This window comes from Podarcis muralis, chromosome 16, assembly GCF_964188315.1.
Source record: "Podarcis muralis chromosome 16, rPodMur119.hap1.1, whole genome shotgun sequence".
In the NCBI taxonomy this organism is placed as follows: Eukaryota; Metazoa; Chordata; class Lepidosauria; order Squamata; family Lacertidae; genus Podarcis; species Podarcis muralis.
In genome coordinates this window covers 10121588-10146243 of record NC_135670.1, presented here as the reverse complement: position 1 = coordinate 10146243, position 24656 = coordinate 10121588, and the positions used below count along the sequence as shown (strand labels likewise).

At 50.1% G+C, this 24656-nt stretch overlaps 1 protein-coding gene across 2 annotated transcripts; it reads left to right on the top strand.

The window, feature by feature from the left end:
• PKLR (pyruvate kinase L/R) lies at positions 1 to 22915 on the top strand. 2 transcript variants are annotated; one of them, XM_028710170.2, is made up of 11 exons: positions 1 to 159; positions 4340 to 4519; positions 6634 to 6725; positions 8018 to 8149; positions 10303 to 10489; positions 13840 to 14110; positions 15428 to 15578; positions 16645 to 16797; positions 18759 to 18925; positions 20405 to 20586; positions 22008 to 22915. In XM_028710170.2, the coding sequence occupies exons 2-11, from the start codon at positions 4366 to 4368 to the stop codon at positions 22112 to 22114; spliced, it is 1596 nt and encodes a 531-aa protein (XP_028566003.2). In that variant the 5' UTR covers positions 1 to 159; positions 4340 to 4365; the 3' UTR covers positions 22115 to 22915. The 2 variants fall into 2 exon arrangements, with proteins under 2 accessions (XP_028566003.2, XP_028566002.2); XM_028710169.2 differs by lacking the exon at positions 1 to 159 and adding an exon at positions 4016 to 4119.
• The last annotated feature ends 1741 nt before the right edge of the window (positions 22916 to 24656 follow it).

Sequence of the window (24656 nt, the reverse complement as noted above, 5' to 3'; positions counted from 1 at the left end):
CAGGGTGTGGCTGCCGGTTTTGCTGCTGGGCTGAAGGCCTCCCCACTTTGAAGGGGCTGGCCTAAAGCCGTCGCAAGCCAAACAGCCTCTCTTCCTCGTTCTCCCTGCAGCTGCGAGCAGAGGCCAGAAAATAAGCTGAAGGAGGAAACGGCAAGGAGGGTGGGTATACAACGTCTCTCCCGCCCTGCTCCGGTGCTCGGCCCTTGCGAGGCCTCACAGTCGGCCTGCAGGGGTGTTGTCCGGAGGCAGAGAATGTGCAGGAGATGCTCTTATCTCCAGAGGAGGTTGCCCCAGGCCTAGTCTACTTTTGGGGAGCTCAGTGGTTTAGAGCATGGGTAGGCAAGCTAAGGCCCGGGGGCCGAATCTGGCCCAATCGCCTTCTAAATCCGGCCCACGGATGGTCCGGGAATCAGCGTGTTCTTACATGAGTAGAATGTGTGCTTTTATTTCAAGTGCATCTCTGGGTTATTTGTGGGGCATAGGAATTCGTTCATATTTTTTTTCCAAAATATAGTCCGGCCCCCCACAAGGTCTGAGCGACAGTGGACCGGCCCCCTGCTGAAAAAGCTTTGGGGTAAAGCATCTGCTTTGCATAAAGATCTCCATCGTCGCCAGGTATGGCTTGGGAGTGTGGTGTAGTGGTTAAGAGTGGTGGACTCGTAATCTGGGGAACTGGGTTCGCTTCCCCGCTCCTCCACATGCAGCTGCTGGGTGACCTTGGGCCAGTCACACTTCTCTGAAGTCTCTCAGCCCCACTCACCTCACAGAGTGTTTGTTGTGGGGGAGGAAGGGAAAGGGGAATGTTAGCCGCTTTGGGACTCCTTAGGGTAGTGATAAAGCGGGATATCAAATCCAAACTCTTCTTCTTCCCTGCCTGAAACTCTGGACAGCCACTGCCCATCAGTGTAGCTCGTTCTGAGCTAGATAGACCAACTGAGTCTGTCTAATGTGGCTTCCTGGGATCCTGTTTAATTCAGAATCACAAGGGCAGGAAAGACCATAACTCAGTGCGGGGGAGCGCATGCTTAGCATGTACAGAATCATGGAATTTGGAAGGGACCTTGGAGATCATGGAGTCCAACCACTTGCAATGCAGGAGTCTCAGCTAAAGCATCCAGGACAGATTGCCATCTAACCACTGCTTTAGAAACCTCAGAGGAAGGACAGTCCACAACCTCCTGAGGGAGACCTTTCCCATGATCCAACAGCTCTGACTGTCAGAAAGGTTTTCCCCTCATTGCGTAGTCAGAATCTCCTTTCTTGTAACTTGAAGCCGTTGGTTCGAGTCCTGACTTCCGGAGGAGCAGGAGAGAACAAGCTTGCTCCCTCTTCCCTGCGACAGCCGAAGATATTTGAAGATTCCGGGTCCAATCTGTATCCGTAGAAGGCAGCTTAGGCCTTTAGGCAACAGCAGCTCAGGGCTGGGCCCGGGATATTTCGTGCCTGAGTCATCAGGGAGCAAATACAGTGGTACCTCAGGTTAAGAACTTAATTCGTTCTGGAGGTCCGTTCTTAACCTGAAACTGTTCTTAACCTGAGTTACCACTTTAGCTAATGGGGCCTCCCGCTGCTGCCGCACCACCGGAGCACAATTTCTGTTCTTATCCTGAAGCAAAGTTCTTAACCCGAGGTACTATTTCTGGGTTAGCGGAGTCTGTAACCTGAAGCGTCTGTAACCCGAGGTACCACTGTAGCGGCTCCCCTTTTACACAACGCACACAGGTCTAAAATGCAATGCCCTAGACCCAAGGCTGGCGAAGGTAGCTGGAAAATCCCACAGATATTTCTCTCCCTCCCTGCTGGTGAAAAAATGCAGCAATATGAAGAGAAATAGCACAGCCTTTCAGGACTAGCTGTGGGCGGGGAATTTGATTTGCACCGTAAGGCAATTCTGCATAATTAGCACTTTCTGAAAGAATCTGATATTTATTTATTTATTTCCCTGCACCGTCTGGGGCAATGTCAGTACAGTCTTACCTTGGCTCCCGAACGCCTTGGGAGTTGAACATTCCTGCTCCCGATCAATCCAAAACTGGAACTGGTTTCCGAACGTCCGAAGGGGCTTCCGCGGCTAATCAGAGGCCGCGCTTTGGTTTCCGAACGTTTCGGAAGTTGAACGGACTTCCAGAATGGATTACGTTCAACTTCCGTGGTATGACTGTGTTAGTGCATGCTGTTATTTTTCACCGCTCGCAAAAAGTCTGGGAAGGGTGGGTTTACTGCGCAAGAGCACTAAGCAGCGTTGAAAGCATGAGGGAACATAGGAAGCTGAGTCAAAGGATAGGTCCATCTAGCTCAGAGCTGTCTGCACTGACTGGCAGCAGCTCTCCAGGGTTGCAGGCAGGGAATCTCCCCCAGCCCTACCCGGAGAGGCCGGGGATGGAACCTGGAACCTTCTGAACACCAGGCAAATGCTCTACCACCAAGCTATGGGCCTTCCCTTTCATTAAGCCAATACAGTGGTACCTCAGGTTACATACGCTTCAGGTTACAGACGCTTCAGGTTACAGACTCCGCTAACCCAGAAATAGTACCTCGGGTTAAGAACTTTGCTTCAGGATGAGAACAGAAATCGGGCTCTGGTGGTGCGGCAGCAGCAGGAGGCCCCATTAGCTAAAGTGGTGCTTCAGGTTAAGAACAGTTTCAGGTTAAGAACGGACCTCCGGAATGAATTAAGTCCTTAACCCGAGGTACCACTGTATTTGATTGACCTCGCCCCCCAAAATAAGCTGCAGTCTGGAAGCACTGGATAGTAATAATAAAATAGCCTATTGTTGGCATCCGTGTGTCTCAAGAGACAATGGAGTGTGCCTCTGCGGGTGAAGTCAAACCTCTGCAATAGCAGCACTGAAGAGAGCTCTCAGGGATGGAAGCCTAGGCAGTGTGTATGGAGGTCCTGGGCTGCCCAGATGACAAAACCACCTTCTTAGCATCGCTGATGTGGTCCAAAGGAAAGCAGAGCAACACATTTGGCACCAGCTTGGCTGCAGGAGTTGCTGGAAGGAGGCTTACAAGGGGGCCATCCAACCGTCTTAGGGACTCCATTCTGGATTTCTGTAGGGTTTATTCCTGAGCCCTTTCATCTCCCAAAGACACCCCACAAGGCAGGAGAGGTTTAGGATCAGAGTTTTCCTTCTCCTAGGTGGGCTCCCATCCCAGGTTGATGATCCCCACCTTCCCTAACTCACCAAGGGTTTGAGACCCATTGGCTCCCCTCACCTGCTTTAGCCGGCCAGTCGAAGCCGTTCCCGGGGTGTGGCTCCTGTCGCATGCTGACAGCTTCTAGGAGCAGGGCTTTCCCCCCCAGCTGGAACTCACCAGAACTCAGTTCCAGCACCTCTCAGGTGGGCTGAGAGAAAGAGGGAGGTGTTTATGGTGAGTTCCGACACCTCTTTTTCTGGAGAAATAGCACTGTCTAGGAGCCACAGGCTGCCAGGCCCCATCTGCCCCTTAGTTCCCTCTAGAGCATGCACAGAAATCACCTTCTTGACTGTTGGACCCGCGATCAGTCTCCTCAGCTCAATCCGCTGGAACCTGATAATAATAGCAATAATAGTAAAAGTAAAGGGACCCCTGATCATTAGGTCCAGTCGTGACCGACTCTGGGGTTGCGGCGCCCATCTCGCTTTACTGTCCGAGGGAGCCGGCGTACAGCTTCCGGGTCATGTGGCCAGCATGACTAAGCCGCTTCTGGTGAACCAGAGCAGCACACAGAAACACTGTTTACCTTCCCACCGGAGCGGTACCTATTTATCTACTTGCACTTTGACATGCTTTCAAACTGCTAGGTGGGCAGGAGCAGGGACCGAGCAACGGGAGCTCACCCCGTGGCGGGGATTCGAACCGCCGACCTTCTGATCGGCAAGTCCTAGGCTCTGTGGTTTAACCCACAGCGCCACCCTTTAATAGCAATAATAATGGGGAGCAATTGCTGGCTTTGTACACCAACCACCGAGCGGATATTGTGGACTTAGAACCGAGCTGGTAACTCTTTAACCAGGGAGAGGGGTGGGGTGCCTGGGTGAGGGGAGGCCTGGAGGCCTGGTGGTCGGGGCAGAGTCTACCTGGGCCTGGAGCGAAGCCGGGAAGCTTTGAGAGGGAGGCGTGCGAAGATGGAGGGTGCGTCTGGGCTAGGCCTGGGGATGAAGGGATGGGTAGAAGGGGCTGCTGGCCGGGCCTCTCCAGCAGGTGGAACGGAGGTGGGTGTGGAGAGCACATCATGCTCTGACCATGAGGCCGTGCCGTGATCTGCAAGCGCTGCCGTGACGCGTCCGTCTGCCTTCCTGCCCAGAGCTTGCATTCAGGAGTGCTTCTTTCTTCCCCCACCCCCTGCACGCAGGTAAAATCTCAATTCTCCCAGACGACATGGCCAGCCTCACCCAGGAGCTGGGCACTGCTTTCTTCCAGAAGCACCAGCTGCCGGCGTCCATGGCAGATACCTTCCTGGAACACCTCTGCCTGCTGGACATTGACTCGGAGCCCATCGCCGCCCGCAGCACAGGAATCGTCTGCACCATTGGTATGATATCGCTCCATAGCTGACGTGCTTCTCTCGCCTGCCCTGCAGATGCGCTGCAGGGAATCTAGTGAATTCTAGCGAATTGTGAATATAGGACTGGGTGCACATGCACCAGGCCTGTTGAAATCTCACAAGCTCAATAAAATTTCTGTAGTACAGTGGAACCTCGGTTTTCAAACCTAATCTGTTCTGGAAGACCGTTCGACTTCCGAAACGTTCGGAAACCGAAAACTCAGTACGGAAGCCTCAATACAATAGGGACACTCCAAACAGAAGCCGTGTGGCAGGTTCGGCTTCAAAAAATCGTTTGAAAACTGAAGCAGTTACTTCCGGGTTTTCGGCGTTTGAAAGCCAAAATGTTTGACTTCTGAGGCGATCGAAAACGGAAGTCCCACTGTATTTAGTGTCAGGTTTGGTCTGCTGCATAAGGAATCATCCCTCCCAGGGATTAACAAATTTAGAAACACTTTTGCGAAATAGGAAACGGTAGGATAAATTATGCTGGAGGGATGAGAAATAAGTGTGTGTCTTGAATTTATCCAGGTTTAGAACTGATTGTTTCTTGCTGGGAAATGTGTGTTATTTTGATGCAGAATAGAGAGATAGATGGATAGATAGATGACAGACAGACAGACAGATATAGATATAGATGATAGAGATAGAGATAGAGATAGAGATAGAGATAGAGATAGAGATAGAGATAGAGATAGAGATAGAGAGAGATAGATGATAGATAGGCAGACAGATAGATAGATGATAGGTAGGTAGATGATAGATAGATAGATAGATAGATAGATAGATAGATAGATGATAGATAGATAGATATAGACAGACAGACAGATAGATATAGATAGATTAGATAGATTAGATAGATTAGATAGATGATAGATAGATAGATGATAGATAAATAGATGATAGATAGATAGATAGATAGATAGATAGATAGATAGATAGATAGATGATAGATAGATAGATAGATAGATAGATAGATAGATAGATGATAGATAGATAGATAGATGATAGATAGTTAGATAGATGATAGGTAGCAATGGCTGCTAGCCATGATGCCTATGCTCTGCCTTCTAATGCTTCTGAATACTACTTGCTGGACACTGCAGGAGGGGAGAGTGGTCTTGTGTTCGAATCCTGCTTCCAGGTTTCCCACAAGCATCTGGTTGGCCTCTGTGAGAACAGGATGCTGGACAAGATGTCTCTCTGGCCTCTTCCAACAGGCTCTTATTTTCTTATGTTATGCTCTTACGTTTTTCATTTAAGGGGAGGGGGGCAAGATTCCTTGCCATCAAAAATAAATACCTCCGCACTCAACACACCCCTAACTCCTGGAATTTACTGCCACAAACTGTGGCGGTGCTGTAAGAGAAAAATCGGACCAATTGATGATAGAAGAGGAGGCAGAAGAGGAATGCTAACCAGCACAGCAAAATGGAAAGTCCATAGCCAGAGGCAGCGAATCAGAGAATGAGAATTATTGGAGAAAGGGAAACAGGGTTCATGGAAACAGGATATTCAGCCAGAAAGGTGGTCCCTATGTACTTATGTGCACACTTAGCACCCTCACTTTCCCTGGGGCGTTTGGGGAAAATGAACGATTCCTGTTAAAGACTGAGTTAGGTCATTTGACAGGACGTAGCCACTGGCTAGGGACGCGGGTGGCGCTGTGGGTTAAACCACAGAGCCTAGGGCTTGCTGATCAGAAGGTCGGCGGTTCGAATCCCCACGATGCGGTGAGCTCCCGTTGTGCGGTCCCAGCTCCTGCCCACCTAGCAGTTTGAAAGCACACCAGTGCAAGTAAATAAATAGGTACTGCTCCAGCGGGAAGGTAAACGGCGTTTTCGTGCGCTGCTCTGGTTCGCCAGAAGTGGCTTAGTCATGCTGGCCACATGACCCGGAAGCTGTACGCCGGCTCCCTCGGCCAATAAAGCGAGATGAGTGCCTCAACCCCAGAGTCGGTCATGACTGGACCTAATGGTCAGGGGTCCCGTTACCTTTACTTTAGCTACTGGCTTGGTGACATTGGGTGCAAGAGCTGAGGGAGGATGTGTCAATATGGTTCTTTGTCCCAGTGACCCAATGCTCCCTGTCTCCTCTTTCAGGCCCTGCTTCCCGCTCGGTGGAAATGCTCCGTGAGATGATCAAGGCTGGAATGAACATTGCACGGCTGAACTTTTCGCACGGCTCGCACGAGGTATTGAGTATTAAGCCATTTCCTTCCCCAAGAGGGTGGGGTGTCATGTCCTGGTCCGATGCTGGATCCCATGGGGAAAGCTGAAGGTTTCTGAACCAATGGACAGCTCCGAGTTGAGCCACTTGTGCCAACAAATCTAGGGCATGGACTGAGGCGTTTTAGGCCTCGGCCTCCAGACTCCCTCCTTGACAGGAGCCAGCCAGCAGCAAATCACACTGAGCTAGTTGGAGTTAACTCTTTATTAGCAAAAACAGGATCTGCACTGGAGTGTCAGGCCTAATGAGCGCAGCAACTTGTCCCTGGCAGGTCTTGCCCCCATGAAGCAGTTGTAGGATGTGAAACACAAGAGCAATCAAGTACAACATTCCTAGAGTGAACATGTTTGCACATGGGGAGGAATGTTTGTCCAGCCAGCAGGAAAACTTCCTGTTTCCTCCTGGGCTGGGACAGACTTCCTCTGCATGTGACTAGAGGTGGGTGTGGCCTCACCTGTGCAGGTAACGACAAAAGCACAGGGCAGGGCAGCCATCTCTCTCTCTTTCACCACATGCATCGAAGAAACAACATCCACTAAGCCAAAGATGCCCTCTTGGCTTCCAGCCAAGAGAGGACAAAGGGACTGTCTTCTTTTGAGATAGATTACAAGTGTATGTTACTTCATTAAGCTAAGTCTGCCTTCTGGGATCTGATTGTGAACTGAATGTGAGTAAACTCTTTTTATACTTTTATAGAAGACTGTGTTGTGTCTTATCTTTTATGAGGGAATAAGGGAAAAATACCAGAACAGTTATTATAGAGGCTTTAGCGAGCCTGAGCAAAACACATCCACTGCAAATTTAAAAGAAGGGAATGTTACTCTGCTGAAATTGTGGAACTTGTTAACACAAGTTGGATAAGGATATAATCAGACAATATATCCTCTCCTGCATCCCTGAACATTCCCACAGCAGTTGCTGAGACTGAGAGTCCCCACCTCCCCACAGCTGCCTAAGCCCCCTCCTCTCCAGAGTTTTCCCCAAGCAATTGGAGACTGTGTCTGTGCAAAGCCAAACTGCCCTCCACCCTTTTCATGCCTCTTCTGGTTCTGGGAAACTGGGGGAGAGGGCTGCCCATCTGTGTGTCTTGGCCCCCCTCCTCTCCAGCTCTGAGCCCTGACTCAGATCCATCTCTACACCTTGGGCTCTGTGCTCAGGGGTTGGGTGCCACGACTCTGAAGTCAGATTCCCCCTTTTTCAGTGAATGAGGAAAGGATCCACTGACTCCCCCACCACCACCACTGTGTTCTCTTTCAGTACCATGCAGGATCCATTGTGAATATCCGGAAAGCAACGGAGAGTTTTGCCTCCAACCCGCTCTTCTACCGACCGGTGGCCATTGCCCTGGATACCAAAGGCCCAGAGATCCGCACCGGTGTGGTCAAAGGGGTAAGATTGGGAATGAGTGGTTCCATATTTGGGTACTTGCCCCATGAAATACATGTTTGCCAGTTGGTTGTCTTGGTTATAACAGACTAGGCTGTTACAGGGAACCAGGCAGAGGGCCTTCTTGGTAGTGGCACCCGCCCTGTGGAACGCCCTCCCACCAGATGTCAAAGAGAACAACAACTACCAGTCTTTTAGAAGACATCTGAAGGCAGCCCTGTTTAGGGAAGCTTTTAATGTTTGATGCATTACTGTATTTTAATATTTTGTTGGAAGCCGCCCAGTGTGGCTGGGGAAGCCCAGCCAGATGGGCAGGGTATAAATAAATTATTATTATTATTATTATTAGTAGTAGTAGTAGTAGTAGTAGTAGTAGTATTCCTGTCTGGCCTGTTGCTCAGCAACATGCAGGACTCTCCTCAGGTGGGGTGTCAGAGAGGGAGGTGAGCCAGCAGGACTGGGACTGCCTGCCTCCTCTCTCTCTGAGTCTGCGCTCACACTGAGACTCTCAGCCTCCAGCTCTGCCCCGGAAGGGCCTCCTCCTCCTGACCCCCATTCATCTCTCAAAACCTGCTCCTTCTAGCACCTCCCAGCTTGTTCCTTCCCCAGACTGTTCCCCAGTGTCCCACCACCATGACCCAGTGTCAGGGAGTCTTGATAACAAACGGGCTTACTTAATTAAGAAGAAGATTTATTGCAAAAACAGAGTTCACTGGAGCGGCCATCACAGCCGTCCACCTATAAATCAAAGATGTCCCTTCTAAGGAGGGTGTTTCTGGAGAGACCGAACTTCCTCTTGTGACGTATTCTGTCTTGAAGACCCCCCCACACACACCTAGACCAGGGGTCAGCCAACATTTTCAGCAGGGGGCCAGTCCACTGTTCCCCAGACCTTGTGGGGGGCCAGACTATATTTTTTGGGGGGGAAATGAACGAATTCCTATGGCTCGCAAATAACCCAGAGATGCATTTTAAATAAAAGGACACATTCTACTCATGTAAAAACAAGCTGATTTCCGGACCGTCCGAGGGCCGGATTTAGAAGGTGATTGGGCCGGATCTGGCCCCTGGGCCTTAGTCTGCCTACCCATGGCCTAGACCTTGGACTAAGGGGGTCAGCTCCCACCCCTTCCTCATTCTCTGAAACAGTACTTCCGTGGTCCTTCCTGCTCTCTGAGCTACTTTCATATCTAGCACCTGGATTTTGTCCTTCGCTGGTGTGCTGGCAAGCTGCCAGCTGACTCTCCACCACTCTGCTATCCGTTGACATTCCTGTCTTGCAATTAACCCTCTCTCTTCCTGGCTATTCCCTTCACTAGGAGCTGGTTGCAAACTTTCCCTGGGAGCTGGCTCATTCATGACAGCCGGTGTCTAAATCTTCTTCTTTTGTGTCCTCCCTGGGGGGCTCTTGGGAGGCAGCACCACTACTCATCCAGCCAGTCCCTGCCAATCTGCTCTGCATACAGAAAGTCCCAGGTTCAATCCCCAATGACTCCAGACAGGGCTGGAAGCATTCCCTGCCTGAATCACCGTAACAGCAGAGCAGAATCAGCTGGTTCTGAAATAAAAAATTGCAGCCCTAATCAATAGTTTAATAGTAGTAGTAGTAGTAGTAGTAGTAGTAGTAGTAGTAGTAAATTTTTATTTATACCCTGCCCTCCCTGGCTGGAGCCGGGCTCAGGGCAGCTAACACCAGTAAAATTACAATAAAATAATAATAATAAAACCAATTTAAAATACAGGTTAAAATATAATTTAAAATGCAACCTCATTTTAATAGTAGCCCAAAGATCAAAACCATAAGGGTACATAAGGGTCAGACAGAGTCCAAACCAAAGGCCAGGCGGAACAGCTTTGCCTTGCAGGCCCTGTGGAAAGATGTCAAGTCCCACAGGGCCCTAGTCTCTTGTGACAGAGCATTCCACCAAGTCGGGGTCAGTACTGAAAAGGCCCTGGCCCTAGTTGAGACCAATCTAACCACCTTGCGACTTGGGACCTCCAAAGTGTTGTCATTTGTGGACCTTAAGGTCCTCAGCGGGGCATACCAGGAGAGGCGGTCCCGTAGGTACGTGGGTCCTAGGCCGCTTTAAAAGTCAAAGGTGTTCCCTTTGTTCTTAAGAAATAACTGCTCATGTGGGTGTGGCCTCCTTCTGCAGGGCGTGGACAAAGAAGTGGAACTGGTGAAAGGATCGCGGGTGGTGGTTACCACAGACCCAGCCTTCCGGGAGTGCTGCGACCAGAACACCGTCTGGCTGGATTATGTCAACTTGCCCAAAGTCATCAAAGTCGGAGGACGGATCTTCATTGACGATGGCCTCATCTCCTTGCTGGTCAAGGAAATCCGTACGTACCCTTCTTCCCTTTCCGCGGGTTGGAAGCCCACCCTTTCGCCTCTCGCTGCTGAGGTGGGTGGTCTCCATCTTTCTTTCTTTCTCAAATAATATTTATTATTTTCAGTAAATAAACATAATAAAAAAGAAAAGATTAACAATAATAAAGACAAACAAAAAATAGGAGAAAAAGAGAAAAAAGATACATGCAACATATTACCACTTAATTAATTAAAATTAAGTGCCATCCATCTTCATAGACATAGTATTTGACTTCCTCGAATCTCTTCCATCCGAATTTCTTAGTAATTATATGTAGCAGTTTCCAATATCAGTGTTTCAAAAGACCATATCACAGTCCTAATCATATTGCATAGCTTTCCTTATCGTACATTTTCTTATTTATAAATGTAATTCCATTTTAATCCTAGGCCTAATTGTTTCTTTCAAGTGGTTACATATCTTTGGTCTCCATCTTTCTTATGCCTCAGCCTGGCACCTACTGCCCAGGAAGCCGCCAAGGAGAACAGGGCATTCGCAGATCAGAGAAAGATAGTAAACACTGGCTAACTTACAGTTAGTTTCTTTATGAGGCAAGCAGAACAGAGAACACGCAGAGACTCCTAAGGGTTGCTTCTGTGTAGATGAAGCAGTTGAGTGGACTGGCTTTCTAACTCCCCCCTCCACTCCTTATCCCTCTGTGTCAGGCCCCTTCCTCTGTTTACAGCAAGCCTGAGTAATAATAATAATAATAATAATAATAATAATAATAATAATAATTACTGAGAGCCAGCGTGGTGTAGTGGTTAAGAGCAGTGGACTCGTAATCTGGTGAACCGGGTTCGTGTCTCCGCTCCTCCACATGCAGCTGCTGGGTGACCTTGGGCCAGTCACACTTCTCTGAAGTCTCTCAGCCTCACTCACCTCCCAGAGTGTTTGTTATGGGGGAGGAAGGGAAAGGAGAATGTTAGCCGCTTTGAGACTCCTTAAAGGGAGTGAAAGGCGGGATATCAAATCCAAACTCTTCTTCTTCTTAATAATAATAATAATATTTTTTTATTTATATCCCGCCCTCCCCAGCTGAAGCCAGGCTCAGAGCGGCTAACAACAATAAAAGGAACACAGCATTCTAAAATCAATCCATTCTAAAATCAATTCAAAATCAAATTCATGACAACCATTGGGCTAGAGTTCTGTGAGGATTACCGAAGGAGGGGGTCGGACTGTGCCTTGGCCAAAGGCCTAGTGGAACAGCTCTGTCTTGCAGGCCCTGCAGAAAGATGTCAAGTCCCTCAGGGCCCTAGTCTCTTGTGACAGAGCGTTCCACCAGATCGGGGCCACAGCCGAAAAAGCCCTGGCTCTGGTCGAGGCCAGCCTTATCTCCCTGTGGGACCATCTCTGTTTCTGCCTGGCTCTCTGCTCCGTAAAGTGCAATAGACGCCTTGTTCTGGGAGTGGGGGCTTGCTGGTTGTCAGCAGAGAAGCTATCCGGGTGGCTCTGTGGTGGAGCGGCCGAGTCTGATTCCCATCTCTGCCCTGCTGGGGAACCTCCCTGTTTCCTCCTCTTCATCCTCCTCCAAACTCCCAGCCTCCAGTACTTCCTAGCTCTTCCACTGCTCTGGGGTGTGGCAGCTTTCCCATGACCAAGATCCAAATCATTTCCCTCCGAGCTTCTCCGGGGGGGGGGGGGGCTTTTCGTCAGGCAGCTTCCACCACTCCTCCTCATCCTGTATACCTGAAGGAACGTCTCCACCCCCATCATTCAGCCCGGACACTGAGATCCAGCTCCGAGGGCCTTCTGGTTGTTCCCTCATTGCAAGAAGTGAGGTTACATGGAACCAGGCAGAGGGCCTTCTTGGTAGTGGCGCCTGCCCTGTGGAATGCCCTCCCAGCAGATGTCAAAGAGAACAAACAACTACCAGACTTTTAGAAGACATCTGAAGGCAAGTTTTTAATATTTAATGCTGTATTGTTTTTAACACTCGATTGGGAGCCGCCCAGAGTGGCTGGGGAAACTCAGCCAGATGTGTGGAGTATAAATAATAAATGGTTATTATTATATTATTATCCAGCCACTCCCTGACAAGTGGGTTAGGTGGGGATAGGTACCTGGCCTCCGAGCAGCAGCATCACGGCTGCTTACCAGCAGGGGGAAGGGCGAGGCGGCAGAGAGCTTGTCTCTATGTGGTTGCACTGTTGGGAACATTGGGTTTCCTCTGCAGTTGCTTCCCTTCTCACCTCTCTCCTTCCCAGGAGGCCAGGTGTGCAGTAGCACCTGTCTCCGCTGGCCACTCCTGCTAATTCAGCACCCTGGACAGCACCCTCCCTGATAAGGCCTGGGGGCATGTCCACTGTCCGTTTCAGGGGCCTAATCTGGCCTGCTGGTCGGTTTAATCCGGCCCCTGTGGCAGTTTATTTGCTGGGGTAAAAAAACCCTCAACAACTTCAACCCTAAAAAAAAGCTCAACTTCAAACCTCAACAACTTTGATTGGTCCTTTGGTTGGCCCTCACGGCCCTTCACTTCATCAAATCTGGCCCTCTATGAAAAAAGTTTGGACACCTCCGATATAGTGGCTACTGGGCAACAGATCCTTGTTCCCAGAAACAGCAATTGAGGTGGTTGCATCAAGTTAGGGTTGCCATACTTTTGGAGTTTCCCCGTAACGTCTGGAATTCAAACAGCATCCAGGGGGAATTTCAATAAATTGGCAAAACTTCCGTTTTTGGGGCCAACAGAAGCAGGGAGTGTGTTATGGTTCTCTGTTCAGCATTGTTTTAAATAGTAGTAGTAGTAGTAGTAGTAGTAGTAGTAGTAGTAGTAGTAGTAATTTATTACTTATACCCCATCCATCTGGCCAGGCCTCCCCAGCCGCTGTGGGCCACTTCCAACAGGATATTAAAAACACAATAAAGCATCAAACATTAAAAACTTCCCTAAACAGGGATGCCTTCAGATGTCTTCTAAAAGTCAGATAGTTGTTTATTTCCTTGATATCTGATGGGAGGGTATTCCACAGGGCGGGCGCCACTACCGAGAAGGCCCTCTGCCTGGTTCCCTGTAACTTGGCTTCTCGCAGCGAGGGAACTGCCAGAAGGCCCTTGGCGCTGGACCTCAGTGTCCAGGCTGGACGATGGGGGTGGAGACGCTCCTTCAGGTATACTGGGCTGAGGCCGTTTAGGGCTTTAAATGTCAGCACCAACACTTTGAATTGTGCTTGGAAACGTACTGGGAGCCAATGTAGGTCTTCGTACCGAGTTTCTTTTGGACTACTGGTTATGGGTCATGATACAGAGAATGAGTGATTTATTCAGTCCTGGTATGAGCCTTCTCCTCCCCATGCTTTGTCTGACCCCGTCTCACAGGCCCCAACGGCTGCATCACAGAGGTGGAGAATGGTGGGGTGCTGTGCAGCCACAAGGGGGTGAATCTGCCGGGGACCGAGGTGGACCTGCCGGCGGTCTCCCAGCGGGACATCCAGGACCTGCAGTTTGGCTTGCAGCAGGGCGTCGACATCGTTTTCGCCTCCTTCATCCGCAAGGCCAGCGACGTGGCTGCCATCCGGAAGGTTCTGGGAGAGCAGGGCCGCAACATCAAGATCATCAGCAAGATCGAAAACCATGAGGGAGTCAAAAAGTAATTTCCAGCTTCTACGTTTTCCTGGCCCCGTAGACTGGAGGTGCAGCCCTCCAGGCCTCTGTATCTGGTCCTTAAGACTCTCCTCAGGCCACATCCCCTCACTTGCTCTGCTATGTTCCCTCCTTGGGTGATTTTGCCTGGCTGAAAATTGCCCTTGGACTCTGATACTGTTTCTGGCTTGCCTGGATAGAAAGTAGAAAAGGATGTGGGATTAAACATTTGTTGCTCCGCCCACTTTTGCTTCTGGCCCCGCCCACCACTGGAATGTGGCCCTAAGAAGAACACCAGGAAGGGAATGTGGCCCTTGGGCAAAAAGGGACTCCACACCCCTGCCATAGACAGTCTCATGGGTTAGATTTCTGCCTCCAAGCCAATTTTCAGCCTCCAAGCCAATTTTAGGCTAGCAGGATAAAGCCGTCTGTGGTGCGTCGGGAGAAGAGGTGATTAACCTGCTTTCTTGGATCAATCATCACTTTAAAAATACATAGCACATGGGACATTTTTGTTAAGAGGTGAAGTATTCCTTATTCTCAGGGTTTAAGCATAACAATGTAGATTTATATTCCTCTCTACAGATCCATGGGACGTGGGTGGCGCTGTGGGTTAAACCACAGAGCCTAGGACTTGCCAATCAGAAGGTCGGCGGTTCAAATCCCCGCAACGGGGTGAGTTCCCATTGCTCGGTCCCTGCTCCTGCCAACCTAGCAGTTCGAAAGCACGTCAAAGTGCAAGTAGATAAATAGGTACCACTCCGGTGGGAAGGTAAACGCCGTTTCCGTGCGCTGCTCTGGTTCACCAGAAGCGGCTTAGTCATGCTGGCCACATGACCCGGAAGCTGTACGCCGGCTCCCTCGCGAGATGAGCGCTGCAACCCCAGAGTCATCCGTGACTGGACCTAATGGTCAGGGGTCCCTTTACCTTTACCTTTACAGATCCATAAATCTATCAAACCAACACAAAGGTTGCTATCTGGTATCGCATCTGCCATCCTGTGAATTAGCAGCTTTAATTTTACATAAAGGGAGCACGTTCCTAGTCCTCATGTCCCCCTAGACTTTGTAGAAAACCTTGGGCACTTGGGCGTGCAGCACCTGCAAGCAATTTGTTTAAATGGGGATGGGGGGATCTGGGGCCTGGCATAAAAACACCCTGACATAAAACATCCCCCAGTGGTCTGAATCTGAATATTCAGGACCTACTTGATGGTGCAACTATGAGAGAAGCTAGATTTCTCCATGCAGGATGGCCCTCCTTGTATAACCCCTGCTATCGCTTCTATTTGGCCTCATTGCAACCTCTCCTGCTTCCTGGCAGGTTTGACGAGATCCTGGAAGCCAGCGATGGCATCATGGTGGCGCGTGGAGACCTGGGCATTGAGATTCCCAGCGAGAAGGTTTTCCTGGCTCAAAAGATGATGATTGGGCGATGTAACCGTGCAGGGAAGCCTGTGATCTGCGCCACTCAGGTGAGCTGCTGAGAGCAGGGGAACTGGGGGTAGACTGCCTCTGAACATGGGGTCTCCATGTCCAAATCAACTGCCTCACAAGGCAGTACCCACAGGGAGTTCAGTCAGGTACCACCCTTTCTATCCATTAGAAAAGAGCGATTTAAAGTGGACCACTTCTCACTCTGGCTCTCAATATTCTTTAAAAAAAGGGATGAGGACTAGATGGGCCATTGGCTTGATCCAGCACCATCTTTGGTCCTTACACCTCACCTCCAATGTTGGAGGCAGCATGCTGGGAATCACAAGTGGCGGAAAAGGATTCCCAAAGACATCTTGTTGGCTTTTGTGAGAACAGGATGCTGGACTAGTATTGGTTGCAAGGGAAAAATAGGGAGAAATGAGAATTCCTGGGTGTGAAATTATAGGCTGTTGGACCTCTAAAATATGCACTTGTGATTTCCAAATTCCCCACGCTTGGAAAGTTTTAAAAATGGTTTACTTACAAACTTAAAGGTCAGATTCATGTGCTTCAGAATAGGTTGCACAGGCACTAAAACGTAGCTGTTACAACACGGTTAAAGTTCCAAAATTATTGGTATAGGAAATTGAGAATGGCTTGTGAGAGCCATGTGGTCTGAGCTTGGAGCAACCAGCTCAGACCTCTTGACGCGCTGAGCTTCTCGGGTAGACTGGAGGGGAACAAAAGCTTGGTTATCTAGTTCCTCCCAAAGTTTGCTAAGTGTGCCGGGACAGCTTACTCTATGGTCTTAACCCCTACATGCATCAATTAGACTTAAGCATGCTGGTTAGATGAGGCTTGGTTATCTCACAATGGGTCATCAGCCTCATCCAACCACTTTACAAAAAAAGAGAGGATGCTGAACAATGAAATATTGGCCTAATCCTGCAGCCAGGTTCTTCTTATGTTCTTATTCATTAAAAAAATACTGATAAATGCAAAGTTGGCACAACTTTTTCAAAAATCAAAATAGAAATAAAATTAGCTATATTAGAACAAACACTTATAGTGAAAGGACCTGTGAAAAGGGACACACTTACAGTCTCCTTCCTCTCTCCCTGGCAGATGTTGGAGAGCATGATCAAGAAGCCCCGCCCCACGAGGGCAGAGACCAGCGATGTGGCCAATGCCGTTTTGGATGGAGCTGACTGCATCATGCTGTCTGGGGAAACCGCCAAGGGGGCGTATCCTGTGGAAGCTGTGCGGATGCAGCATGCGGTATGTATCCGGTTCTTCCTTTCAATTACCTCTCCCCATATATATATATATGGGTGGCTGGCTGGCTGGGAGCATGACAGGACAATAAACAACACCAGAATCTACTAAGAATTAGCGGTTGTGGTAAGCAAGATCTGCAACAAAATATTGCAGTGTGGAGTGTGCTCCTGTTCAGGGTTCCAGCCAGCCAGCCAGGCCCTGCTCTGTGATTCCCCTACACTTGAACTTGGAAGGATAAACGGCCCCCACCCATTACTCTGTAGTCTGAATCAACTGCTGCCCCTTCCACGTTTGAACTTACGTCTTATAATCATCAATCTTATTTGGATATCTGTGCGGACTGATGGACTGCATATGTATGGGGGTTGTGTTCTGGGTCATCACGCATGATGGTGGAGCATGCATAAATCCATTCCATCCTGTTCCACCCTCTTTTCCGGCCACTTCCAGATCTCCGTGATGTGTGTGTGCATGTTTGGATATCAATCGGATGCACATCAATTGGCCGTTGCCTGTATGTAGTTGTGTGCATGTGTGGATTGGTGTATGATTCAGAATGTTAAGATAAGCAGATGTTGCTCATTTTTTCTTTGTTATATCTGCATAATAATAATAATAATAATAATAATAATAATAATAATAATATGTGCCTAAGGCAGCTCAAGGAGGGACGCGGGTGGCGCTGTGGGTTAAACCACAGAGCCTAGGATTTGCTGATCAGAAGGTCGGTGGTTCGAATCCCCGCGACGGGGTGAGCTCCCGTTGCTCGGTCCCTGCTCCTGCCAACCTAACAGTTCAAAAGCATATCAAAGTGCAAGTAGATAAATAGGAACCGCTCTGGCGGGAAGGTAAACAGCGTTTCCGTGTGCTGCTCTGGTTCGCCAGAAGGGGCTTAGTCATGCTGGCCACATGACCTGGAAGCTGTACGCCGGCTCCCTCGGCCAGTAAAGCGAGATGAGCGCTGCAACCCCAGAGTCGGTCACGACTGGACCTAATGGTCAGGGGTCCCTTTACCTTTACCTTTAAGGCAGCTCAAAGCAACCTGTCCATTGAGTGTTCATCCTTCTTTGTTTTCATAAACCTTGCAAGGAAGTTATGTGACACCTGATGTTGGTGCCAGCGTGGTGTAGTGGTTAAGAGCAGTAGTCTCGTAATCTGGGGAACCGGGTTTGCGTCTCTGCTCCTCCACATGCAGCTGCTGGGTGACCTTGGGCCAGTCACACTTCTCTGAAGTCTCTCAGCCCCACTCACCTCACAGGGTGTTTGTTGTGGGGGAGGAAGGGAAAGGAGAATGTTAGCCGCTTTGAGACTCCTTCGAGTAGTGATAAAGCAGGATATCAAATCCAAACTCTTCTTCTTCTTCACTATGGGGTAATAGCTCAAAGGGTAGATCACCTGCTCTGTATATGGTCTGCCAAAAGTCACAGGACCAACTTCTGGCATCTCCAGTTTTCAAAGGTAGTGAATAGGGACATGGGAGCAGTTTGGTACAGTGTGCATTTAAACCTGTACTTTTTGAAACAACATGCAAACCAGATACACAGCCATCCTTGAAAATTCACATTTCTCTGAATTTCTTGATGCGGTTCTCTCCCCCAGGCAGTGTTTACAAAAATGCATGATTTAGTGGGAGGTGTGCACCAGAGGGGAGAAACTCAGGAAAATAACATACAAGAATGCATTAGGTATGGGGAAATGGCTTGCCAAAAGGTGTGCATTAGTCAAAACTGCACAACAAAATGTGTCTGCTGATGAATTTTCATGTGGGGTGTGAAAAATAAACAAATTGCAAATTGCTGCAAAATGTATGATTGGGGGGAAAACCGAAATGAAGAGTGTTGAAATGGACAAATCCTTCCATCCCCAGCAGCGAGCGATGGGGAATATCTTCCTCTTGAGATGCTGCCTGCCAGAGCAGACAGTATTGGGCCAGCATTAATGTCAATGTCCCTCCTGCACAGATTGCTCGAGAGGCTGAGGCCGCCATGTATCACCACCAGCTCTTTCAAGAGCTGCGCCGCCTGACTCCGCTGAGCCAGGACCCCACGGAGGTGACAGCCATTGGCGCTGTGGAGGCTTCCTTCAAGTGCTGCGCAGCTGCCATTATCGTCCTCACGACATCCGGCAGGTGAGGTCAAGGGTGGGATGCTCAAAGTGGCTGGGACCCCAACCTGTTTGTTAAGCGGCCAGTTGTACAACCTGAATCCCATCGCCTTAATGCAGAGATGGGGACCTGGGTCAGATCTACACTCATGGTGTTTAACGTTAAGGAAGGGTTAAGGAATGGCTTTGATAACCATGTGGCCACATGACGTTCTGCTTTTAACATTCATAATTATGTTATTAAAATGCGACACCCAAGGCCGTTGCAGAGCACCCACAACTAGCACTAAGTAAAGTGTGTTTTGACGTAGGTAAGAAACGCTTTATTTTACAAGTCTGCCCAGTGACGTTTCAGAACGATATATCTAATATCGTTCTAATAACGTTAAACAGGCCCGTGTAGATCCAGCCCTGGTGTTCCTTCTTTGAGTAGACCTACTGAAGTTAATAGACATGGCTAAAATAGATCCACTCATGTAAATGGGTCTACTCTGTATAGACTTATGGCACATTCACACCATAAATTTAAACAGTCATGGCTTCCCCCAGAGGATTCTGGGGGCTGTACCTGAAGAGGGCTGAGTGGTGTTAGGAGATCCCCTAGTCCCTTCACAGAGCTGCAATTTCCAGAGTTTGCAGTGAAGAGGGACTGATAGTTAAAACCACCCTGTTGTTCCACCCACTTTTGCCTCTGCCCTGGCCAAATAATATAATAATTTTATTATTTATATGCCGCCCATCTTGACTGGGTTGCCCCCAGGGCCTTGCAGAGCTAGGCAGAGGCCCGGGCCAGGTAGATAATGTGCCCCCCCCATACCGCGCTCCTCTGTGGAGCCAATCGCAGGCCCCGCCCCGCCATGGACGCTGGGGAAGCTTTTCTCTTGTGCTGCCAGCCATGGCCCCAGGGAATCCACCCACTGCCGCCGCTGCCTTTGCGCCTCCGTGTTCACCCCAGTGCATCCCCTGCAATTGTGAATATGCTAATCGAGGCCCCCTTTGGAATCGGAGGCCTGGGCCAAGTGGCCCATATGGCCCCCTCTCTGTCTGGGCCTGGTTGCCCCAGCCGCTATGGGTAGCTTCTGGAAAAATATAAAAACGTAATAAAACATCAGACATTAAAAGCTTCCTGAAGAAGGGCTGCCTTCAGATGTCTTCTCGAAGTCGCGTAGTTGTTTATCTCCTTGACATTTGACGGGAGGACGTTCCACTACCCAGAAGGCCCTCTGCCTGGTTCCCTGTAACCTCACTTCTCGCCGTGAGGGAACCTCCAGAAGGCCCTTGGCGCTGGACCTTCAGGTAGGGACGGATGATAAGTTGCCCTTGAAAAGTCATCCAGAAGGCAATGTGGCCCTCAGGCTGAAAAAGGTAGCTGGTCGTAGAAGCATAACTGTGAAGACCACTCAGGAACCCTGAATGTTGGTAATGACAGATATAAGGAGTCTGCACCGTGAATACTCCCAGCTTTGCTGCCTCACCCTTCTGCCTGCTCCCTTCCTCAACTCAGGTCTGCTCAGCTGCTGTCCCGCTACCGTCCCCGGGCCCTCATCATCGCCGTGACCCGCGATGAGCAGGTCGCCCGTCAGGCCCACCTCAGCCGTGGTATCTTCCCAGTCCTGTGGCGTGGGGCCACCCAGGAGGTATGGGCAGATGATGTTGATCGCCGAGTGCAATTTGGCATCGAGATCGGTGAGTCTGCAGCACTCCATCCTGCCCAAGGATCTGCCATCTTTTCTTCTCCCTGGCTGGGCTCCTGGGCCTTTTACCTGCTCTGTTGCAGGCAGATATCCAAATGGTGCAAGCCCCTCTTGACGCTGCAACTTCTCGCCAGGAAATGTGGTGCCTGTTTAATGGTAACTTCTCATGCATGCCCCTTCGAGGGCCTCAGCGAAAGGCAGCGGCCCTAACTCACTCCTTGCTTATACAAGAAGGGTGTGTTTGAGAGGACAGCTCCTTCAGGAAGTGGTGGCAAATCTGTGGCCTGAATACAGCCCCCAGTCTAATGTCAGGGCAGTGGCGTAGCGTGGGGGGGTGCAGGGGGGGCTGGCCGCACCGGGCGCAACATCTGGGGTTAGGGCAAATCCACAGGTTAGGGGGCGCAAATCCACGGGTTAGGGGGCGCAAATTACTTGCCTTGCCCCGGGTGCTGACAACCCACGCTACACCACTGTGTCAGGGGGCCTTTGGACAGTGGCAGAGAGAGAGGGTGGCATGCACACACAATCACACAGTGCTGTGGAATCGTGCTATGGGCAAACCCACCCACTCACTTTCCATTCCATTCTTCTCCAGTATGCAATGAGACCGTCAGGAGCCAGAGTCAGGATTAGCTCAGTAACAAAACACCTGACGTCAGTGAAGTTAACTCTTTATTCAAAGAAAAAGTACAGGCCTAGTGGTCACAGCAACCCACCCCAGTAGATCTTGCCCCAATGAGGCAGTTGAGAGGACCAAAGGTCACCGTCTGCCCACTGCTCCCTAAGACTTCCCCTCTCCTGGTTCCTTCCCCAGCAGCCTAAAACTCCACTGTCTTGTCTCTCTTTGCTTCACCCTCTTCATGCTTCTTCTGGTTCTGGGAGACCAGGCAGAAAGGGAGCTGGTCACACAGCAGGAGGGGGAGACTCCCTGGCTTCTTCAGCAGCCTGGCCACCCCCTCCTCTCCAGCCTCTGCTTCTACCTCTGAGTCTGAACCGCTCTCTGCCACTGCATCTTCCTGCTCACTAAACCCCGTTCCCTCTTCATCTTCGGACACTTCCTCCTCCCAGCCTGCTCCCTCTGGCCAGTCATCGCCATCCCAGCAACACTCCTCTGGCTCTGAACCTTCTTCCCCTGGGGGTTCCCTTGGGGGGGGGGGGTTCCTCAGCTCCTCTGCATCCAGCCAGCCCAAGACAGCAACCCTGTTAGATCACCCTCTCCCCTAGAGTGTGGAACCTTTGGGTCGAAAAACAACAAACACACATCCCAGCTCTGTCTCACAGGAACATCCAGCGCTCACATGATCTGGAAGGGGATGACTGCCTTGCCTTCCCCACAGTTTCGCAACAGGACTTCTGTCTCTCCTTACCCCCTTCTTCCTTTTCCTGATCCCGTTTTCCGCTCTCCCTTCCCAGGCCGGGTGCGAGGCTTCCTGCGGTCCGAGGACTTGGTCATCGTGGTTACGGGCTGGCGGCCTGGAGCAGGTTATACCAACATCATGAGGGTGCAGCAAGTTCCGTAAGCACAACAAGAGGCATACACCCCCCAAAAAAATCCAATGCCCTACGCCATTTCACAGCTGAAAAACGGGGACATGCCTATAAAGTCCCTGTGCTTCTGGCAAGGGTTACTTGCAGGTCATACCAGCTGCCTCTTGCTTTCCTATATATGAGCGATGTCTGTTCTCTGCCTGCTGTTTCGGCTGACTGTGCACCAACCCTCTGCTCCTCTAAAAGCCAAGTGGGTGCTTCATCTTCAGTTAAAGATCTATTTGGGGAAATGCTATTGTCCTTCAGTCTGTTGTCGACTGTTCCTAAGATGTAGAGACCTCGGCGGATGAGGCACCTCTAAGAAATACTTGGCTGCAAGCGCTGCAGGTGTCTTAGTATTTAAGCCACTTAGTGGTCGCAGAACCTCAGGCCTGGGTGGCAGAGGGCATGCGGCCCTCCAGCCCTCTCTACCTGGCCCTTGTAAGCGTCCACAGGTCACACCCCTCACTGGCCTTACATTACACCCCGAGTGCTTTTGCCTGCCTGAAATGGGAACTCGGATCGTGCCTTTTGCTTCTCCATATGGAAGCTGAGGAGAAGCAGGTGTTGGGGTAGGGAGAAGCCCGATTCAGTTCACATTTGAAGGCAAATCTACTAAACGCACACTTTCTGAAACAATGCACAAAGCGGAACACACAGCAGCCATCTTTCGAAATTTGCACCCCTCTGAACTTTGCGCTCGGAGTTTTGTGCTCAGATTTGCACCCCTCTGAATTTTGCACTCTGCCTTTTGCACTCCTGTTAAGCAAAAAAATATAAATGTTGGAGGAAAATGTGCTGTGTATTATGCAAAATGGTCTGTTAGGATAAAGTCGTACGGAAATCCTCTTCGAGGCCAACCTGGCAAACATACACCCATAAATAAACAAACAAACACCCACCCTCTTCCAGCCCCTCATGGGCAAGCATTCTCTCCTCTTTCAAGAGATGCTTCGCCTGATCTTTCTGCACACGGAAGCAGGAGACAAAGTCTCTCCCCCCCCCCCCGCCCTTCCTTCCCTGATTGCCAATCTGTCCCTGATCTGCCATGATCCCGTAATCCCATCTAAACCTTCTTTAATCAATCCCAGAAGCGCACCCATTAATCCTTCCCTCCAACCAGTGGTGGCCTCCCAGTGTTTGGCTGGGACTACCACCAACTCCAGGCCTCTCTCTGTGTCTGTGTGAGCTTGTGCAGATGGAAAAAGCATTGTTGGCTCCCACTCAGAAAAGGAGGGGCGTTGTGCTCCGTTACAAGTCCCTGGGATAGCTCAGTCGGTAGAGCCACGAGACTCTTAATCTCAGGGTCGTGGGTTTGAGACCCAGGCTGGGCGAAAGATTGCGGCATTGTACTAGAAGATGCGGGGTTGTCCTAGAAGATCCTCGTGGTCCTTTCCAACTACAGTTCTGTGATCTGAGTCCACGCAAATGCATGCAAGAGCAGGAGAACAGTGGCAGCTATTGCCCATCTGAACTGGTAGGGCAAAAGGCAGGGAGCCAACAGCAGGTGATGCCAGAGCCAATGACAATAATAATAATAACAACAACAATAATTTATTATTTATACCCCGCCCATCAGCCTGGGCTTCCCCAGCCACTCTGGGCGGCTTCCCAAAAAATATTAAAATACTGTAATACATCAAACATTAAAAGCTTCCCTAAACAGGGTTGCCCTCAGATGTCTTCTAAAAGTCTGGTAGTTGTTGTTCTCTTTGACATCTGGTGGGAGGGCGTTCCACAGGGCGGGTGCCACTACCGAGAAGGCCCTCCGCCTGGTTCCCTGTAACTTGGCTTCTCGCAGTGAGGGAACAGCCAGAAGGCCCTCGGTGCTGGACCTCAGTGTCCGGGTAGAACGATGGGGGTGGAGACGCTTCTTCAGATATACTGGACTGAGGCCATTTAGGGCTTTGAGCTAGACAAGGGACAAAGGAAAGGTAGACCCCAGTCATTTTTTAGAACTGCAACCTCAGGAGTTGCTTTGGGTGGAGTGTGTTCCCTGATTGGCTGCGCTCCCTTTGCTCTTTTTGTTTTTTGAGAGCTGCAAGCTCATGGGTGACTTGGGGAAGGTTGGTCAGCCTAGCCTGGCCCTCCCTGCCCCGCGGCCCCCCCCCCCCGCCCCTCATCATCAGCTCAGATTCTCTGTTAATCTGACCTAATCAAATTAAAAAGAAGCCCTTTAATCGCTGCTGATCCCTGCACAAATAAACAGAGCCACACCAAGCAGGCCTGGTGCCAGGAGAGCCTTGGGAATTCTGCAGCCACGGCTAGCAAATACCCCACTCTCTCCATGCACCCCAGGCCCAGCTTGTATCTCATACAACTTCACATACCTGGAGGGTCAAATTCCTTTTAATAAATGGGACCTGGCAGGAGCTGCTCAGTTTGTAAACAGCTCCCTCAGGCGTCCAGCCACTGAACTGTAGGCCACGCTCTTCTTGGCGAAATACCTTTGGGCCCAGGAATGACTCTACCCATTGAGGATGACTATTGGCTACTTCTGGGCAGGAAGGTGTATGAAAGGCTGCCTGTTGCAGC